This window comes from Malurus melanocephalus, unplaced genomic scaffold (genome assembly GCF_030028575.1).
Source record: "Malurus melanocephalus ecotype Western Australia unplaced genomic scaffold, MMel_1.1 scaffold_373, whole genome shotgun sequence".
In the NCBI taxonomy this organism is placed as follows: domain Eukaryota; kingdom Metazoa; phylum Chordata; class Aves; order Passeriformes; family Maluridae; genus Malurus; species Malurus melanocephalus.
In genome coordinates, this window is record NW_026623605.1 from 702,780 (window position 1) to 720,163 (window position 17,384).

A 17,384-nucleotide genomic window follows, 5' to 3' on the forward strand; every position below is an offset into this window, starting at 1 on the left:
GTTACACACACATGTGCAGGTGCAGACTGATCCCAGCCAGCATCTGTGGAAAATGTCACTTGGCAGAGGGCACGTCACACCAAAGAGAACGCTGTGTGCACACGGGGCTCGGTGCTCAGGGTCCTCTGGGGTCCCCACGGCCTCTCAGAGGAGGGTGAAGTGCCCGTGTTCCATCATCTCTGGGTCACCCAGGCACTGCAGAGCTGTTCCCTGACTGCTCAGAAGCTCTGGCTGWTGGGGTGGAATAGCCATGAGCTCTGCAGAGGAGGGAGAGAGTGCAGGGAGTGGGGGCTGCGAGGCTCAGGCTGGAATTAACACCCCAGGTAGTGTTTTCCTCCCTCCTGCTCCAAGCTCCACTTGGTCAGGATTGCACAGCCCTTCCCTTTCTCTGCTCCTGACTGATTGTGTAACACCTACAGCCAATCCCTTTAGACACAGATTTTGTCCTGTTTCTTCTTTGGTGTTGAGAGCTCTGGATAACCCCGGGATCAAAGAAAAAGGCAGATAAAGTGCACCAGGTGAAAGCAACCACRTTCATTCTGCTTTCTGCATTTCGCTTCTACCCTGCCTCCTTGTGAGAAATGCTGGGCAGAAAAAGAACAGAAAAACACAGGCAGAGGGAAAAGAGAAAAGATGCTTTGCTCAGAGAGCTAGAAATATCAGAAATTTAAACAAAAATTACTCCTTTTGTTATACTTCAGCAGTGCCTTGGGGCTATTGGACACAGCTCTGTGCTCCATGCCTGCTTCATCTTCCCTTCCTCTTTGGCCCCAAGCTGTGGCTGAGCRCACGATGTGGTCACTGACTGCAGGGCAGAGCTCCCAGAGCATCAGAGCATCAGCCAGCAGCTGGGCAGACACATTTACACATCCCAGATGTCTGGGGTGCTGCCTCCACCTCCTGCAGGCAGTCAGAGAGGGTTTAAAACCAGCAGCATCCTCCCCCTTGGATTTCTCTCCCGACACAGCTCGGTGGCAGCTCTCCTTATATGGATGGGTTAGAAAGCAGCCAAAGGGATATCCTTAATAATTCCAGTCTGTGGCAGCAGCAGAGATCTCCAAAATGCAACCTGGGGTTGGTACAGGAGAGCTCTGGCCCTTTTTCATGCAACTTTGAGTTCCCACCCCTGCAGCTCTGCGCAACCAGTGCTCCACCCCAGAGCTCGCTCACATCACGGGTATGAGAGAGAGCTGTGGCACAAAATGGCTAAACCCACCCCAAAATMATAGAATTATTTGGGTTGGAAGTGACCTTAAAGATCAACTCATTCTTCTGCTGTGAGCAGAGACAAATTCCACCAGACCAATTTGCTCCCAGCCCCTTCCAGTCTGATTCTGAACACTTCCAGCTTTGAGCCTTCTGAAACTTCTCTAGGCTTGGTTTAAAATGCTGCAGACAATTTTGTTCACTGAATTTTTATGGCAGCAAAGCAGAGAGGTGAGAGTTTTTCAGTCTATTCTAAGGCTGTCACTATGAGAATGCACAAAAATGCTCAAAACCCTTTTAAAAAAGGAAAAAAAAGCAAACTGCTTGGCTTTTCTCTGTGCGGAGAAGTATGCTTCAGCTGAGCTCAGAGGTATCTGAGTTAATACCTGTTTTACTTAACCTGGCAGCCTGATTTCTTCGAGGATGTACTTTCTGAATGGATTTCTGTGTGGGGTCTGACAGGGCAGAAACTGGGAAAAAAAATGTTATCTGATAAGTTCAGCTCTGGACAAAGTCAGCACAAGACCCTGAGGTGCTTTTTTATGCAARCATCAGCACTGTTTCACTAAAAATCAATAGAAAATTGCAGAATGCCTGAAAACTCAGCAACACCCCAGTGACTGCAGAGAAACAAGCACCTGTGGCCAAGGAAAACGCGTGCCTTGCTGATGTTCAACATCAATTTCCACTCTAATCWGATTGCCAGGGAAATCAGCTCAAACGAGAAATCGCAGGGACTTTCTCTTTCCAAAAACACACGTGGGCACTGTTCTCTGCTGCTCCACGCACCTACCGGAGCAGAGAGTTCAAGAAATGAGTAGACATGGAAGCGGACAGATGGTTTAGTGTGTGGTGGTATTGGCAAAAGGATGGGCTGGATGATGTTGGAGACCTGTCCCAACCGTAAAGATTCTGTGATTCTGTGGTTCTGTGAGCCAGGACCACCCTTCAGGGATGAGCAGGACACAACTCCTGTCCTTTGTCCAGTTCTGGGCCCCTCAGTTCAGGAAGGACATTGATGTTCTGGAGCAGGTTCAGAGAAGGACAATGAAGCTTGGGAAACGTCTGGAGCACCCCTAAGAGGGGCAGCTGAGGGAGCTGGGGGTGTTTAGCCTGGAGAAAAGGAGGCTCAGGGGGGTTTTATCCCTTTGCAGCTCTCTGGCAGGAGGGTGCAGCCACTGAGGGTCAGGTTCTCCTCCAGCGACAGGACAAGAGGACAAGACCTCAAACTGTGCCAGGGGACGTTTAGGTTGGTCATCAAGGGGAATTTCTTCACAGAAAGGGTGATTAGACACTGGAATGGGCTGCCCAGGGAGGTGTTGGAGTCACCATCCCTGGGGGTGTTTAGGGAATGAGTGGATGTGGCGCTCGGTGCCGTGGTCTGCTGGACGAAGTGGTGTGGGGTCACAGGCTGGACTCGCTGATCCCAGAGRTCTTTTCCAACYTAAATGATTCTGTGGTGCTGAGATCACTCAGTGGGATGTGCTGCCCTCAAGGATGGTCAAACCCAATCTCCGTGCTGAGGTGAATCAGACACAGAAACTCAGAGTTTTGTTCCCYGARRAGCCACGTCCTCTCTGTGCACCTCRTTTCCCTGGCTATAAAACAGGAAATTTCCTTTTTCCACCTCCATTGTCGGTGTGTTTGCTCTGCAGGGCYCCTGTTTGCACCCCCCTGACACAAAGGAGTCCCAACCCAAGGATTTGCCTTTGCAAAAATAGAAACAACTTCTCTCTTCAAAACAAGACTTCTCATGTCTCTCGTTGTGTAAAATACACTGCTTAAAATCCATTCACTGTGCTAAGCAGCAGCTCAAATCAAAGGCAAAATTCACATCATACTTGGTAATCAATTGGGGGAAGTAGCTTTGGATTTCCTACCTTGATTCATTTCTCCTTTATTTGCAATTTTCTGTGATTTTTTCCTTCAAAGTCCCTTTCGTCTGAAGTCAGATGGGATCCCCATTAGTGGCACTTTCATGTAGCTGAAGAARGGTGTCAACATTTTCTAATATAGATTAAAGCTTCACAAAACAAGAGGGAATGAACTGTTGGGCTCTCAGGAGAGAAGAGAGAGATAGAAGAATTGCCAGGTCTGATGTTTAAGACACTCTCAGAATGCTTAAAAACAGTGTATTTCAGTCAATCCTTAAGCAAATACAGCCTTAAATAAAGCTAGGTATAAAATAAATAATATTTATGCCAGGCAGAGGAATAATTTAGAGAGATGSCCAATTTCATATAGGCTAATATTTTGAGTTTTTAATTGAGCCATTTGCTGCTACCCTGTTTTTTTTTCTGACTGTGTTCCTTTTGCACCTAGGGCAAGAAATTATATGTTATAAAAATAATCATTTCCTCATAAATTTCTATTCTCTGCACCTAGTGACCATTGCATTTTAGGATCATAACCTTTTAACGGCATTTTCATTAAAATACACCCTGCTTGTTTCAGAATTATTCACTTGTTTTTTCATTGATGTTTTTCCCAACCAAAAGTAACCACTGAGCTCAGCAGAGCAGCCTCTGATGCTCACAAGGTGGCAGAGAAGGTGAATTAAACCTAATAAATCTTTKCAAGAGTAAATGCAGCCTAAATGCAGTTATAGCTAAAAGGGAGTACAAGAAATTCCTGGAAATACTGCTGAATTAGAACACTTCATTCAAAAATTGTATTCAAGCATGGAATGATTAACAGAACTGTTAAATTATTTAATYCTAACATGAGAGTTACAAGTTTAAAGAGCTTTGGTTAGAGCAGAAACACATCACAAATTCWTGTCACTTGGAAAAGCTACACATTTCAGAATTAATTTCCATTGTGCATGTGAATGAAGGGTTTAAAATCATAACATTTTCATAGGAACAAACTTCCTGCAAATGAAAAAAAAAAATAGATGGATGTGCTGAAAAAACCTCAACAGTTTCACTTCAAAACTTTTAAATCAAAGTGAGGATTGTGCCTATCCACTCCAAATTTAGGTTTAATGCATTTCCCACAGCCTGAAAAATCTGGACTCTGTGTTAAATGTAATTTTCAGAGAGATTTGTTGTGTAGAGCACTCCATGGCAGCTGGAGGACCAGATCTGGTTATTTGTGTTTTCTCCCTGTCCAGACTGCAGTTCTGGTCTCCCAGGAAGCCACTGAGTGTCCCTGGTGTCCCCTGACACTCCATGGAGGAGTCACTGTCACTGTCAGGGAAACAGCTTTACATAAACTGGCTCAGGTCTCCTTAACAGAGGGAGCAGTGAATTSAGATCAGGGCCAGTTAATTCACACCATTTCACCTCATTTCTCCCAGTGGAAACATCTGAGCTCCTCTGTTGAAAGTGATAGCTTCCCGTGGAAACATCGGATTCTGCAGAAATCACATTTTATAGCTGAAAATTCCTCTCAAGCTCTGCAGTGGAATTTGGATTTTTTTTTTTTTTTTTTTTTCTGTTCAAAGGAAAAATCCTCTGGCCTCAGCTCAGCCAGGAATTTCAGGACCTCTTCTACACACACTGGGCTGCAGACAATGTGCATCCCCCTGGTCTCCCAAGAGGAGGCTGCAAGACCCAATTCTGTGCTGAAAGAGCCACCAAATCATCCCCAAAAATTACCCTTCTGGGATCATGGGACATCACACCCTGCTTCATGTGAGTGCAGCCATGCTGAAATGAAGGGTGAGGGTATCCAGAGCTCAGGTTTGCTCTCACCTCTCCCTTTCACAGGCACACAAAAACACACAGAGGGTTAAGACTATTTCATCCATCTCCATCTGTTGCTTTTCCAACATTACAATCACTTCATTGTCCGCTGCCACACTGGACAGGAAAGTGGAAAGACTCTCAGCAGGCCATAGAGAAAGCATTAGCAGCATTTAAAACCTTGGTGGCAGCCAAGAAAATAATAATAATTCCTAACTTCGCATTTTCTTATCAGAAAGTTTGAATATTTCCGAGATTTTTTATTACAGTGTTTAATATTTCTGCTTCTCAAGCCATGCAGGCTTTGAGCTGCTGCCCAAATGCTTGGCTAATCTCTGCAAGCTGCAGGGTAAATAGCAGCTGAGTTTTTGTCCTGGTGCTAAGGATGATGGGCCTGAGTCTCTTTTTGGGAAAATCAAAGCAGAGTTTCTGTCAGGTCCTTCTTAGGTCCAGGACGAGGTGTTTTGTTCTCAAGCAATGCCTCACGGGGAAATGCACACAGGAAAAAACATCATTAAGATCGAACTTAAATGTTTAAGATGCAGATAAAGCATTAGAGTGGCTGGAAGGGATGGCAAAATATCATTTAATCATTCCTCTGCCCAAAACAGGATTGACATTGTAAAATGTCAGCCACAGAAGCACTGGAATTTGGGCAGACCTGATGCTCCTGAGCTCCACAGTGACCTCAGCATCACCCTGGAGCCTGCTGGATTGGGTTCAGTGTGCCAAACGTGCCCCTGACCCAACAGTTCATGGCTCAGAGGATCAGATGCTATTTTAGGTCACACACCCAGAGTCACCAGATGCTATTTTRGGTCTCACTGCCCTGACTCTGGAATGATGCCCGAGGCACTGCTGTGCTCACTGAGCCAGGTCTGGCTGCAGAGGATTTGCTCAAACGCTCGTGGCAATGCCTGGGACACACAGACACACACAGACACATGTGTCCTGCAGGTCTGTGCCCAAATACAGCACCCAAAACACCTCAGCCTGGCACTAGACACAGCTTTGCTCTAGGTCCTGCAGGCAACTCCTGGTTTATATTCCTATATTATATTATAAATCATACTTTTCCTAATACCAGGTTCTTCTAGAAAACCCACTCCTGTGTGTCCCCTTTCGTGTGTTTCACAGACAAATTTTTATGCCTGTCTAGCTTTGGTATCTGTGCTTTTTGTTGAAGATGCTGGCAAGCAGAAAAGCCATTTTTTCCCCCCAAAATCACCCCTGGCAGAAGTAGGATGTGCCATCGTGCTCTGCCAGGGTGGACAGGGCCTTCTGCAGTGTGAGCCACTGGGACAGAGTCACTCCATCACTGGAAAGTGCAGCCCACAGTGGGGATGTTTTGTGCCCTTCCATGTGTATTATTTGCAGCCATTGTCACCTAACCCAGACCAAGGCAGATCACCACAGGTTTTAAAACAGCACCTGGAGCAAAGAGCAGCGTCAGGCAGCACTGCCTCTCCAGGCTGCATTCCTCTCCTTTCCAGGGGAAAAAAAAATCCCCCAAATTCTGATCTTTGAACAGGGCAAGAAGTGCAGAGATGAGCTGCCCTGATTCACCCCAGCCACACAGAGAGATTTGTCCTCCCATGCTCTGGGGAACACCCTGTGTATTGCCTGGATGCAGTTCAGTGAAATTTGTCCCATTTTGCCCCAAATCTCCCATTTATTCTGATGCTRTTTACCAAGTCTCACGTTCCCTTGATAACCAGATGCCTGGCATAACTTTGGGTATATTCTTTTTGCCTCACATGGACARTAAAAAGGAGACAGGCAAATGATCAAAACTCTGTTTATTCCCACCTTTTTCTCTCTTTATTACCACTTTTTTGTCTTTGGTGGAAAATTCCCACTCCTTTTTCTGCTTACCATGATCTCAGCATCACTGTTGAGAGACTCCAAATACATCCTTCATTGTCAGGTTTCAAGATTTTATTAAAGAATCCTGGCTGACTTTGTCTGTGTTAAAAGAAAATGAAAAAAAAAATTGTAGTACCTGGTCTTTTACAGGTCTTTTACAGCTAGTTAAAATACTAACAAAGTTACTCCAATTAACACTTACCCTTTGATAATCTCAGAGCTTTACTGTCTTTGCTATTGACTTGAGTTACAAGCCCAGCTCCAAAAATAGGTATTCCTGAATATTGTGCCAGAGTGATGGAAACTTCAAAAATACTTAATAGTGCTAAAACTATTTTTTCAAATCTACATTGGGTTTTTTCCCCTTTTTTAAACAGTTTTCCACTACAGTCATAGCTAAAATTTTATTCTTTCATTCATCTCAGTGTCGCAGACAATCACGTGGTCTCAGTAAGGGCATTTCCCCTCTATCAGGATTAAGATGATATCCCATATGCCTCATTGTTTAGGAACAATCACATTTTTATTAAGAATACGATGAGGTTCTGCCTATTTATATTGCTTAATGCTGCAGTTGTTACTCTGTCTCACATTTGGTTGGATTYAGTGCTGTAACTTTCAGCAAAGAGCAAAAAGACTTTCAATTAGGTTACCACTGAAATTCACACATCAGATCCTATTTGCCTGCAAATTTACTGCATTTAGCAGGGCAGTTATTATTATTATTTTCTAACTCAGGAGGAGAACTGCTTTCCAATGAGGGCAGCTGGTGGTGCTCAGGGAGCTGAAACACTCAGGAAGCACCTCCCAGTCTGTGGCGGTGCTCAGCCCTTCATTTCAGACAGAATGGAATCTAACAAAACACTCTCCCTCTYGGACACAATGTCAATTGTTCTTCAATTCCCCAAGCTCTGTAATCGTGTTTGTCTTTTTATCCAGAGCAGCTTTGCACAACCTGGAGGTCCCAGGGGCTCCCTCAATGCTTTGTTACTGGAGAAACTGGGCAGGGTTTTCTTGCAGAGACCCCAAGGTTCCTTGGACTCTGCTGTCTGAATTTGTTCAAGGCTGGACGAGCACAGCAATAATTTATGGAGATGCAGGGGAAATCCTCCAGTGCTGATTTTACAAACAATGAGGTCGATGATTCTGATAAATCAACTTCATTCATGCTGTCTATAAATAAGTAATGTCCTAGGCTGGGAAGAAGCTGGCTCATGTTGTAGTGTTGTGCTTGCTCTGAAAGCTTTGGGAATTTCCATTCTCTTTCATCCATTTCTGGACCAAACTCATTCTGTTTCATTTTCCTAATCAATCTCCTCTGCTTTTGTGTTCTGTGTCATGTATGCTGGCCAGTGCTGAAGTCTGACTTCTCAATGTGTTTTGAAAGATTTAGAACATTTCATTTGAGCTGCTTGATTTAAAATGATTGGTGGACTGGTACMTCTCCTCTGTTTGCTGTCTCTGAGCAGCAAACACTCAACTGTGAGGAGCTGCATCGTTTTTCCTCTCAGGTTCCAAAGAAAACCACAGAGCACAATCTATGAATCCTCCTCTAGGATGGCACTSTCTCCATGAATCTTTGCTGCTGAAGARTGGGACWATGGGGCTGTCATTTGGGGTCAGTYTCCWTYCCCAGRGAGGCTGCAACAGGAATCAGAGTTGGGCATTTTCCCACTGATTCCACTGGAATCTTCAAACCTGTATGGATGAGGAAGAGGGGAGGTGGTGGACGAGGTCCCCTCACCATGTGGGAGAGATTGGAGCCCAAGGTGAAGAGCATCCCAGAGATATCTGGAAAGAAAACATCCAGAAGTGCTCAGATATCACTTCCCTGACCTGAAAAGTTCTGTAGAAAAAGCTTTTCGCTGCATAGACAACCCCAGGCTTCTAAAAACCTTTAATGTTCTTTTCCAAAATCCTTTAATGTTGATTTCCATGCTCTGGAAGCATTGCAGGAGCGTGGCTGTTCCCCTCCCTTTTTGTGAGATGCCTTCAGTGGGTGCTGGAGTTACAGATTCTCCAGATTTTCCACACAACCACAGAGTAAAAAAAAGAACGTCATGAAAAGGCTTGAAAATGCAAAAGCCAAGAATGACTGGACTTTAGCCTTAAGAAATGAACAAAACACTGCAAGACTCATTAAATAATGAGGATAATCAACCAATGAGAGCTTGAGATGAGCCATTGGGGGCTGACAGGTAGGAATAGATCAGTCATTTTACCTCTGGCTAGATCATTAATGAAACCATTGCTAGAGCACGCTGTCTGGTCACAACAACTGCTCAACAAAAAATTTGGAAAACAGCTGCAAGAATGATACAAGAACAAGAAAATATGCCTTGTAGGGAGACACTAGATAAGCTATTTAGAGCAGAATAAATGATGCTATGAATCCTATCTGGCTTTAAAATCACTAAATGTCTGTGGCCTAAAGACAAAGCAGTGAATTCCTCACCACCTCATTAGACCAAGGGCTGCACGGAGTGAAATCGGCTGAATCCCAGCCCTGGAGGCCTCTCTGTGCTCCCACCACRGGGAGAGACTGGAAATGTTTTTCAGATATTGTAAATATCAGATGGGCAGAAGTATTTGCTCAGCAGARCATAGATCTCATCCATTGATGAGGTGACAGAAAATGGTGAGGTTCACTCAGAGCCCTTCTTTTGGAGAACACTGGCTCCCAGAGGTCTGTGTGACTCGAGGTGGATGATTATGGGAGCAATTAAAAGCATTTAGTAAAATTTATGTATAAATTGTGGCATTTAGGCCAATTACAGGGCAAAACAGAATGCTTTCAATTTTTTTTTTTTTTTTAAAGAATGTGGCTAAGCTGCAGGGTAAGTCTGAGGTAGAACATTGATTTGGCTGTAACCAAATCTTGTTTGTCATGAAGGAGGGAGTGGGGAAACATTCCTTGGGCATCAAGTCACTCGAATTCCTGGACATGATCCTTTTGCATGGAAGTGAAGAAAGGCTCAGGACTGAGTCACGGGGTCCTGTGATAGTGGCTCTTACCTACCCTGGGTGTGCTGGCCACAAAATATTGCAGGATGGCCTTTCACCCAAAGCCAAAGGGGATATTTCCAAGGAGCAGCACTGCAGGAGAGCCTTCTGGCTAAAGTGGCAACCAGGCACAGAGCTCTGTTTATCTTTCCTGGCCTGGATGTCATGGTTACGCCCTTAAGGTCTTTCTTGGTCCTTTTTTTGCCTGCCTTCCTTTGGTGGCTGCTGGACTGGAGCATCCCCAGGGCTTTGATTTGCAGTTTCCAGAGTTTTCCGAACTTCAGCTACAGCAGAGCAACATCTCCTGAAGGGTGGCCCACAGCAACTGAAATTAAATTCCCCAGACAGTGACCCAAACACATTCAAAGCAGTGTGGGACACCTAACCCATGACAGTTTTATTTTCTCCACYTGGATCAGCCAAAGAAAGATACTCTGAAGATAAATATGACCCAAAATTGGATTCAGAAATGCACATGAAGTACCTGGGAGGTGCTATAAACATGCACTGCTCRCATTCACTTTGTTTTCTGATGGAATATTCAAAGTTGCTATTTCTTAAAGCCTGGGATGKATAATTCCAGTTTGGTTACTTAGATGTCTGATCATTACGGGAACCAAAGGGAATTAGAGGTCTGAATGTCTTTGATCTAAATGCCTTTGAGGTGTTTTTTTCATTTTAGTCCTTAGCTGGGACAGGGACCCTCAAATACAGCCRCAGAGACTCTTATTTAGGAGTTATRCAGCACAAAAGGAAGACAATTTATAAACCAGATTTTTTTAATCACTCTTTTCCARCACCCTCCTACCAGAAAACTCCTGTCCTGTCTGGGGTGAGCTCCAGAGAGCAGAAGACATCTATAAAGTGGAGGGGAATTCCCAGTCCATTATGAGAGATTTCACAAAACTGCTTTCAGGAAGGGAGGAAAATGTTCCCCAGTGAGCAAACATGCAGTCAGTATCCCCAGGGATATCAGCTGCTGGACAACAGACCACATTCACTCTGTCACTAATTTCACACCACAGAAATTGCTCTGAAAGGTGCCTTAGAAGGAATTTGCTGACCGAGATCTGTCCTTTTGCCCATCTTCTGATTTTATCTTCTTTCCCAGCTGAAAAAAACCCAGACTTGGGTATTTTTCCTGCCCAGATCAACCAGAATTGCAGTTGTTYTTACACTGGTGGCCATYCCTGGGAGTGTTCAAGGCCAGGCTGGATGGGGCTTGGAGAACTCRGTCTAGTGGAARATATCCCTGCCCATGGCAGGGAGCTTGRAATTAGATTGTCTTTAARGTTCCTTCCATCCCAATTATTTTATCATCCCATGATCAGTCTGGATTAAGCAGCATTAATCTGGCACATATAATCATAGTGAGCAGGCAAAACAAATGCTTAGAATTGCTGGCTAGGGCAGAAGATGGCCCTTGTGAAAGTCTGAGGCTTGAAGCAGACTGATCTGCTCAAAAGCATGRAAAAGTCTTTCCACCCAGGCAGGTSCCACKRTCTCTGCTTGCTCACAGGCCCCTGGCATCGTTCTCTGAAGMAGCTGGACTTTAATTTGTTGGCAGGAAGGCGCTGGAATAAAGAGATGTCTTTTYCCCTGTGGTGTCACACTGGACATTGCTTAGCTGTTGCGTGTATTTTTTGGTGGTTTCGCAGTCTCTGGGTTTTGCAAGCACCTCTTCACTGGCACAGAAAATTCCCCATGATGTGCAAATCCACTCTCCCGTGCCACAGCTGAGCGTGGCTGGGCTGTTGCACCCTAGCTCGGTGTCACACCAGAGATTTATGTGTTGCTTTGCTCCATTAGCCCAASTTAAGAGGTCCTGAGAGTGCAGCAGATGATTTATGTTCCATTTCTTACAGTGCAGACTGAACATTGCTGCTGTCTGGCTGAAGGGCTCCTCCACAAGTGCAGCTCAGTGCCATAAAGTCACCAAACAAAGCACAATGGGAGAAGAGTTTGGCAAAGATTGGCCACTGGCAGGTGGATCTGGGGCAGTTTGGGCATTGGGAACATCAGGGAAAATTGTCACATTGTCCCCACAAACGCAGACTAAACGCTGATTTAAAGCTCAGACCATTTCRTGGCCCACACACCMRGTCCATCCCACRCAATGTCCATCTACACCTTGCCCTKSTGCTGTGGTGCTCAAGCTCTGTGCTGAAATCCATCAGCAGAGCCCCAAACACATAGACCTGTGACAAAGCTTGGAATCAGCCCAAAGTAATTTTTCAAAATCTAGTAAGCAATACCCAGCTAATTTATGGCCTAGCTATCATTTTAAAAACAGTGTTTTACACATTCTGCACTTGGTTGAAAACACCTAGTGAAGGGAGGGGAATATCTGCCCTGCTGCATCATCYGGAGCAACCCAGACTGGAGGGAAAWAAGGGCCAGGACTGTGCAAATATTCAGCCTGATTTTACTGCAGCCCCCACTGCACTCAGTGTTAAAGGCCAAGTCTTTTCAGTGCTTAATCAATATATCAATATAGTCAGAAAATGACAAGCAGAATTCCTATTTGTCTTGTTATTCCAAGGCTGCTCATAAAGCCAAGTTCACAATTCCATAAAGGAGCCTGCATTACCCCAGTGACTGGGAAGGAATTCCACATTGGCTTCCCACAGGCCTGTCCACTGAGAGAACAGGAAAAGATAATGACAGGGTAAGTGAGAGTAAACTGGAATAAAGCCAAAAGAGAGGCCTACAAACCTGGCAGGGCAATCTCAGCTCATAAATACRACCCACCAAGTGGATACTCTGCACTGCCTGTTGCCTGACAGACTGATAAACTCATGGTATGAAAACACCATGAAGTTTCCACAGGCAAAAGCCACTTATTTTGACATTTGTTCTCGCTTCTTGAAAATTTTAGCACCAGCACATTAATCTAGACATTGCTGTTTCAAAAAACAGGGATCTTTGGATTTGCCACTGTGATCCATTTGGTCCTCACTGCATTCAGAGCCAGGAATCCAAAGACAACAACTCGCTGAAGTTTGGCAGACCAGGCAGTTTTGCCAGGGTGGTAGCTGCAGACTCAGAGAGGTGATGTGGGCAGGAAGAACATCCTCTGATGATAAGACAGGTTTGAACAATTGACAGGAAGAAAGGAAATATAAAGGTTGATGGGCAAAAGAAAAAGCAGGGGAGGGAGAAAAAAGGGGRRAAAATGGAAAAATGAGGTAAAATAAAGAGAGAAAAAGAGAAAAAGTAAAATGAAGGTCTGGTGCCATGCAGAAATTCACAGCAGGACCCATAAGAGGCAAGATGCTGCAAGGAGAATTTAAATGGAAAATGCGAGCTGGGTAGAGTCAGGATGCATTTTTCCAAAAGCCCTTRCATTTCTCATCCCTTGTGTGTGGGAAGAGTAATGGCAGGACACCACCAATCCCTTGATTGCCCCTCAGCATTTCCCAGAGGAGACCAAGAGCCAAACTGAGCTGCACAAACCATCAATCACCGCTCAGTGTGCGGCTCCACGGACCTGCTGCAAACCATCCACAGTGACCTCAAGGACCACAGAGCACAGATAAGGGTTTGGGAGTGATATCCTTCTGGCAGAGCTCTGCACACACTGGATGGGCTGATTCCAAACCAGATTAATTACTGGATGGCAGCAATTTGTATCTGCACCGGGGATTTTTGCCCGTGCAGCTCTGTCAGATGCCACTAAGAAAGAGACGGGCAGAGTAAATTTCAGGGCAACTTTTAGGTTTTTAAAGCACTGAAGACCTGAGCTGATCTTTGCACAGTTTGGCTGYGCTCAGGGTGAGCCAGCAGAACTGGATAAATCTGTCAGCACTGATGGGTGGCACGTGTCTCTCCATATCCATSAGAAATATCAGCTGCCCTGCACCTCTGTGTGCCCCACAGCCACTCAGCTGTCCTGTGAGCATCCTGCTTTGGAGGAGCTCTGCAGGCTCCATGCAAATTTCACCAAGGAATTTGAAAATCACATGTCCACCTCTCCCAGCTGTGCATTGCAGCTGGAAAACTGCCTTCATCTGAAGGGCACAGCTGGTCCTTGAGCAGGGTAAAACCTGCAGAACAGGTCTGGCTCCTGCATTTCTTGGCGCTAGGGTGGATTGGAGGCTTGCAAAGGTTGCAACTGGGGAAAATAAAGCACATTTCCTGCTGCCTATGGTATCACCTGTAACCCCYCTGCTTCTGAGAAGGGAGCTGGGAAAAGCAGGAGAGCTGCCAGTAACTCACCCAGTTCATATCTCTGTGGGATGTTCTGGGATTCCCTGCACCTCTGGAAGTTGAAAACCACGACACCAGGGAGGATTATTTTAAATTATTTTATTCAAGTCCGGTTGAAGGAAGGTGATGGGGAATCTGGACTGTCTCCTGTGCTGGCACCCATCTATTTTTTGTCTGAAATAACAATTATTCATTCCCAGTGCCCCATTAATTGCAAGCTGTGATCAGCCAATGGGCACCAGCCTGATTGATTCTCTTCCCCCATTCCTGACACAATTCCATGTTCATTCCTGCTCTCAGCCATTTGTCCTTATGTTTAAAAAAAGTAATAGCCCATATGCTGCAGCAATATCATTATTTTAAGCAACCTTCCTGACAAATGTTTGAAGGTTTCCTGTTGACTAATGGGTGGGACTGSACTGCCCCCCTTTCTTTCCCAAAATTGAGTAGTAATGATTTAAGCAGATTAATTGGTTAATTAAATGTCATTAACCCAGATCATGTCCTTTACATGAAATAATGCTGGTTACAGGAATCAGCTGATAATGGGGTTCATCCACAGGCAATGAGAAAACATTTTTGTCTGTGTCAATGGGCTCAAAAGTTGTCAACAGGCTCAAAATAAAGTTCAAAGTGAATTCAAATGTGATCAACAAAATAAGCCACRCTTTCCATCATTTGCAACAGAATCTGCTCAACATCCCTGGAAATATTCATGGTTCTCTTCCTTCCTGTCCTTCAAAGCATCCACCACAGAGCCCCAGGGACTAAACCCTTCCACTTCACCTGCACCTCCACTGCTGCCCAGTGTAGGACAGCTGCTAATGAGCCTGTTGGCATTTYAGGATTAAAATGCTTAAAATTAAGGCCAATGGCTTGTGCATAAATAACATTTCTTGTTTCTCTCTTCCAGTAACTGTGACTGTGGGAGGACAACAGCACTTGCTGGGGCTTTATGACACTGCAGGGCAGGTAAATTACTGTGAAACATTTCTCATTTTCCTTTCCCGTGTTTGTTTGTTACTGTCATACACTGGGCTTTGTTGTTCATGATGTTTGTGAATTTTGGGGTTTTTTTTTTTAGAAACACTAATGATCAATTGTGAATTGTAATGGTTGAACTGCTGACCTCTGCCTCTTGTTTCATTCTGTTTCAGCAGTAAAACACACACAAACACGTTCATCCCTGAGACTGTATTTTGTCTAATCAAAAAACCAAAGCCTGATGAGGCTGTTTAGCCTCCCATACATCCATCTCCAACTGCAAATACGATGTTTTGTGCAGTCACTGCTTTCTTACCTTTACCACATGGTGGCATTGATGATACAGAGAAGAATTCCCATTTTCAAGATCAGAAAACCAATATAACACARCACCAGCCTGTCAGTCACCCACTGCTGACTTTTGAAGTGGCAACCCAGCCAGATCAGCATCCATCCCAACATTCTCCTCAAGGACAAGGGTGTTCATTACAAGGGAGTCTGTATTCCATTCTTATATAGAGAATTCTTTTGTAGTTTCTACTGTCCACACTCTGATCTGGTATGATTGCACTCGAAGTTTGCAGAATAATTTCACCCCCTGGAGAGGAGGAGAAATTATTTCAAACTGCTTTTCTCTGCCAGTAGAAGGGCAGAAGAAAGTACAGGGAGCAACATTTCTTGTGGTGAAATTTCCCTCTCCTGACTCCAAATTCCTGCGACTGACAAAATAAAGGAAGGGATGCAGTCTGCACAGAAAGCTGGCAGAAAATCGTCTGCTGAGAGCAGAGGGAGCAGGTTCCAGGTTCCTCACAGCCTGGGAATGCCATAACCCACATCCACCAGCTCCTCCAGTCAGAGCTGACACCAGAGCCAGCAGCAGAGAAAGCACATTTGGGAACTGGCTTCACTCTCTCTGGGTTCCAGCAGCTCTGGGCTTTGCTTTTACCAGGAGCTCTTCTTGGCTCTGCTGGTTTTGGCCAAGGCTGACTGCTGTGAAATGCACAAACAGCACAGAAAGAGACCCTCCTGTCTGCAAAAGGCCACTTCTTGCAGAATACACTTTGCAGAACTAAGCAGAGAGAGATCAAAAAAACCCACACCAGAACAGACTGTCACTTCCAGAAAAACCTGCASTCAGCAGGACTGGGGTGGTGCTTTGAAGCTTTGGGTTTCACTTTCTTTAATTYTATTCCTATCATGCTTCTGTAGGCAGCAGCAGGCACTCCTTAGCTGGTTTGGTGGCCCTTAAGGACCACACATGGCACAAACAGATGATCCAAAATCCGGCCCCAAAATACAACCCGAGTCCTCAGCCCATGTCCAAAGCCTGTTCAGTCCTCTGAGCTCACAGACACAGAGCTCAGAGCCTGTGTCACGATCTGTCAGCCCTGCACACTGCAGTTATATTCAGTTCCCAGTGCCTCAACATTCCTGCTTGTTTTGTAGGGCTGACAGTTCCACCTGCCACCCATTTCCGCAGCGACACCTCCTCTCATTTGTCCTCCCGAGCCAGAAGGAACACTCAGCTGTCTCTGTGACAGCCTCACCCCTCCATCCATTCCTCCACAGCGTTTTGCCATGCCCCTGCTCCAAACCAGGCTCACCACTTTTCTCCAAACCCTTTCTCCAGCCTCATGTCCCCTCCAGACCCTGATGTGTCCATCCAAGAGCTGTGTCCGTCCATCTCAGAGCATGAATCAGCCCTGGATGAGTAGATTTTCTCCGTGGAGGCTGGAGGGATGATGCTTCCCACATGCTCCAGTTATAACAACAGATCATCTGGGTTGTTTCCTCCCCTCCTTCTCCTTGTGTTGTGTGGCTTTCCAAAGGCATCGGTGTGAAGTCATAGCCAGAAATAGCCCCTGACACTGCCGTGCTGTAAAACATATGCTAATGAAATAACAATTGGAAAATGCAGCAGGACCCTCTGTCAGCCTGAAGGCAGAGCTGGCAGAGACCCCAGATTCGAGGTATCTGSCTTTCTGTATCCCTGGCACAAACAGTCCTAGGAGGAAAAAAATGTGGGGTTCTTGCCAGGCTGGACTCAGGTGCAAAATGCTTTAGGAGAATGTGCAAGAGATCGGCACAGCAACAGCATAAAAACAAATTTAAAAAACAAAAAATTTAAAAAAAAAATTTAAAAAAAAATTTTAAAAAAAATTTTAAAAAATTAAAAAAAAAATTTAAAAGTTTTGCTGCATTTTTTCAGACCCCAACACTGCTGAGCTGATGGCAGAGACAGAGGAGAGGGAACACCACCAGCTGATCTGGGCCCTGTCATGTCCCAGCATTTCCATGGCAAACCAGTGGCCAGGCAGTGTTAAGTGGGAAGCCTCACGCTCCCTAAATGTCAGGCAGCACAATGCAAGCACAAGCTGTGAAAATAAATTATTTTAATATAAATTAAAATTAATTTTAAATTATCAG

The 17,384-nt window shown here is 45.0% G+C and overlaps 1 protein-coding gene across 1 annotated transcript in view; it reads left to right on the top strand.

Moving 5' to 3' along the window:
• RHOJ (ras homolog family member J) overlaps window positions 1–17,384 on the top strand; it is a 51,708-nt gene that overhangs the window by 27,114 nt on the left and 7,210 nt on the right. Inside the window, exon 2 of the mRNA XM_057378772.1 lies at window positions 14,887–14,945. Within this exon, the coding sequence (XP_057234755.1) occupies window positions 14,887–14,945 (59 nt within the window). The remainder of the gene's footprint in view (window positions 1–14,886; window positions 14,946–17,384) is intronic.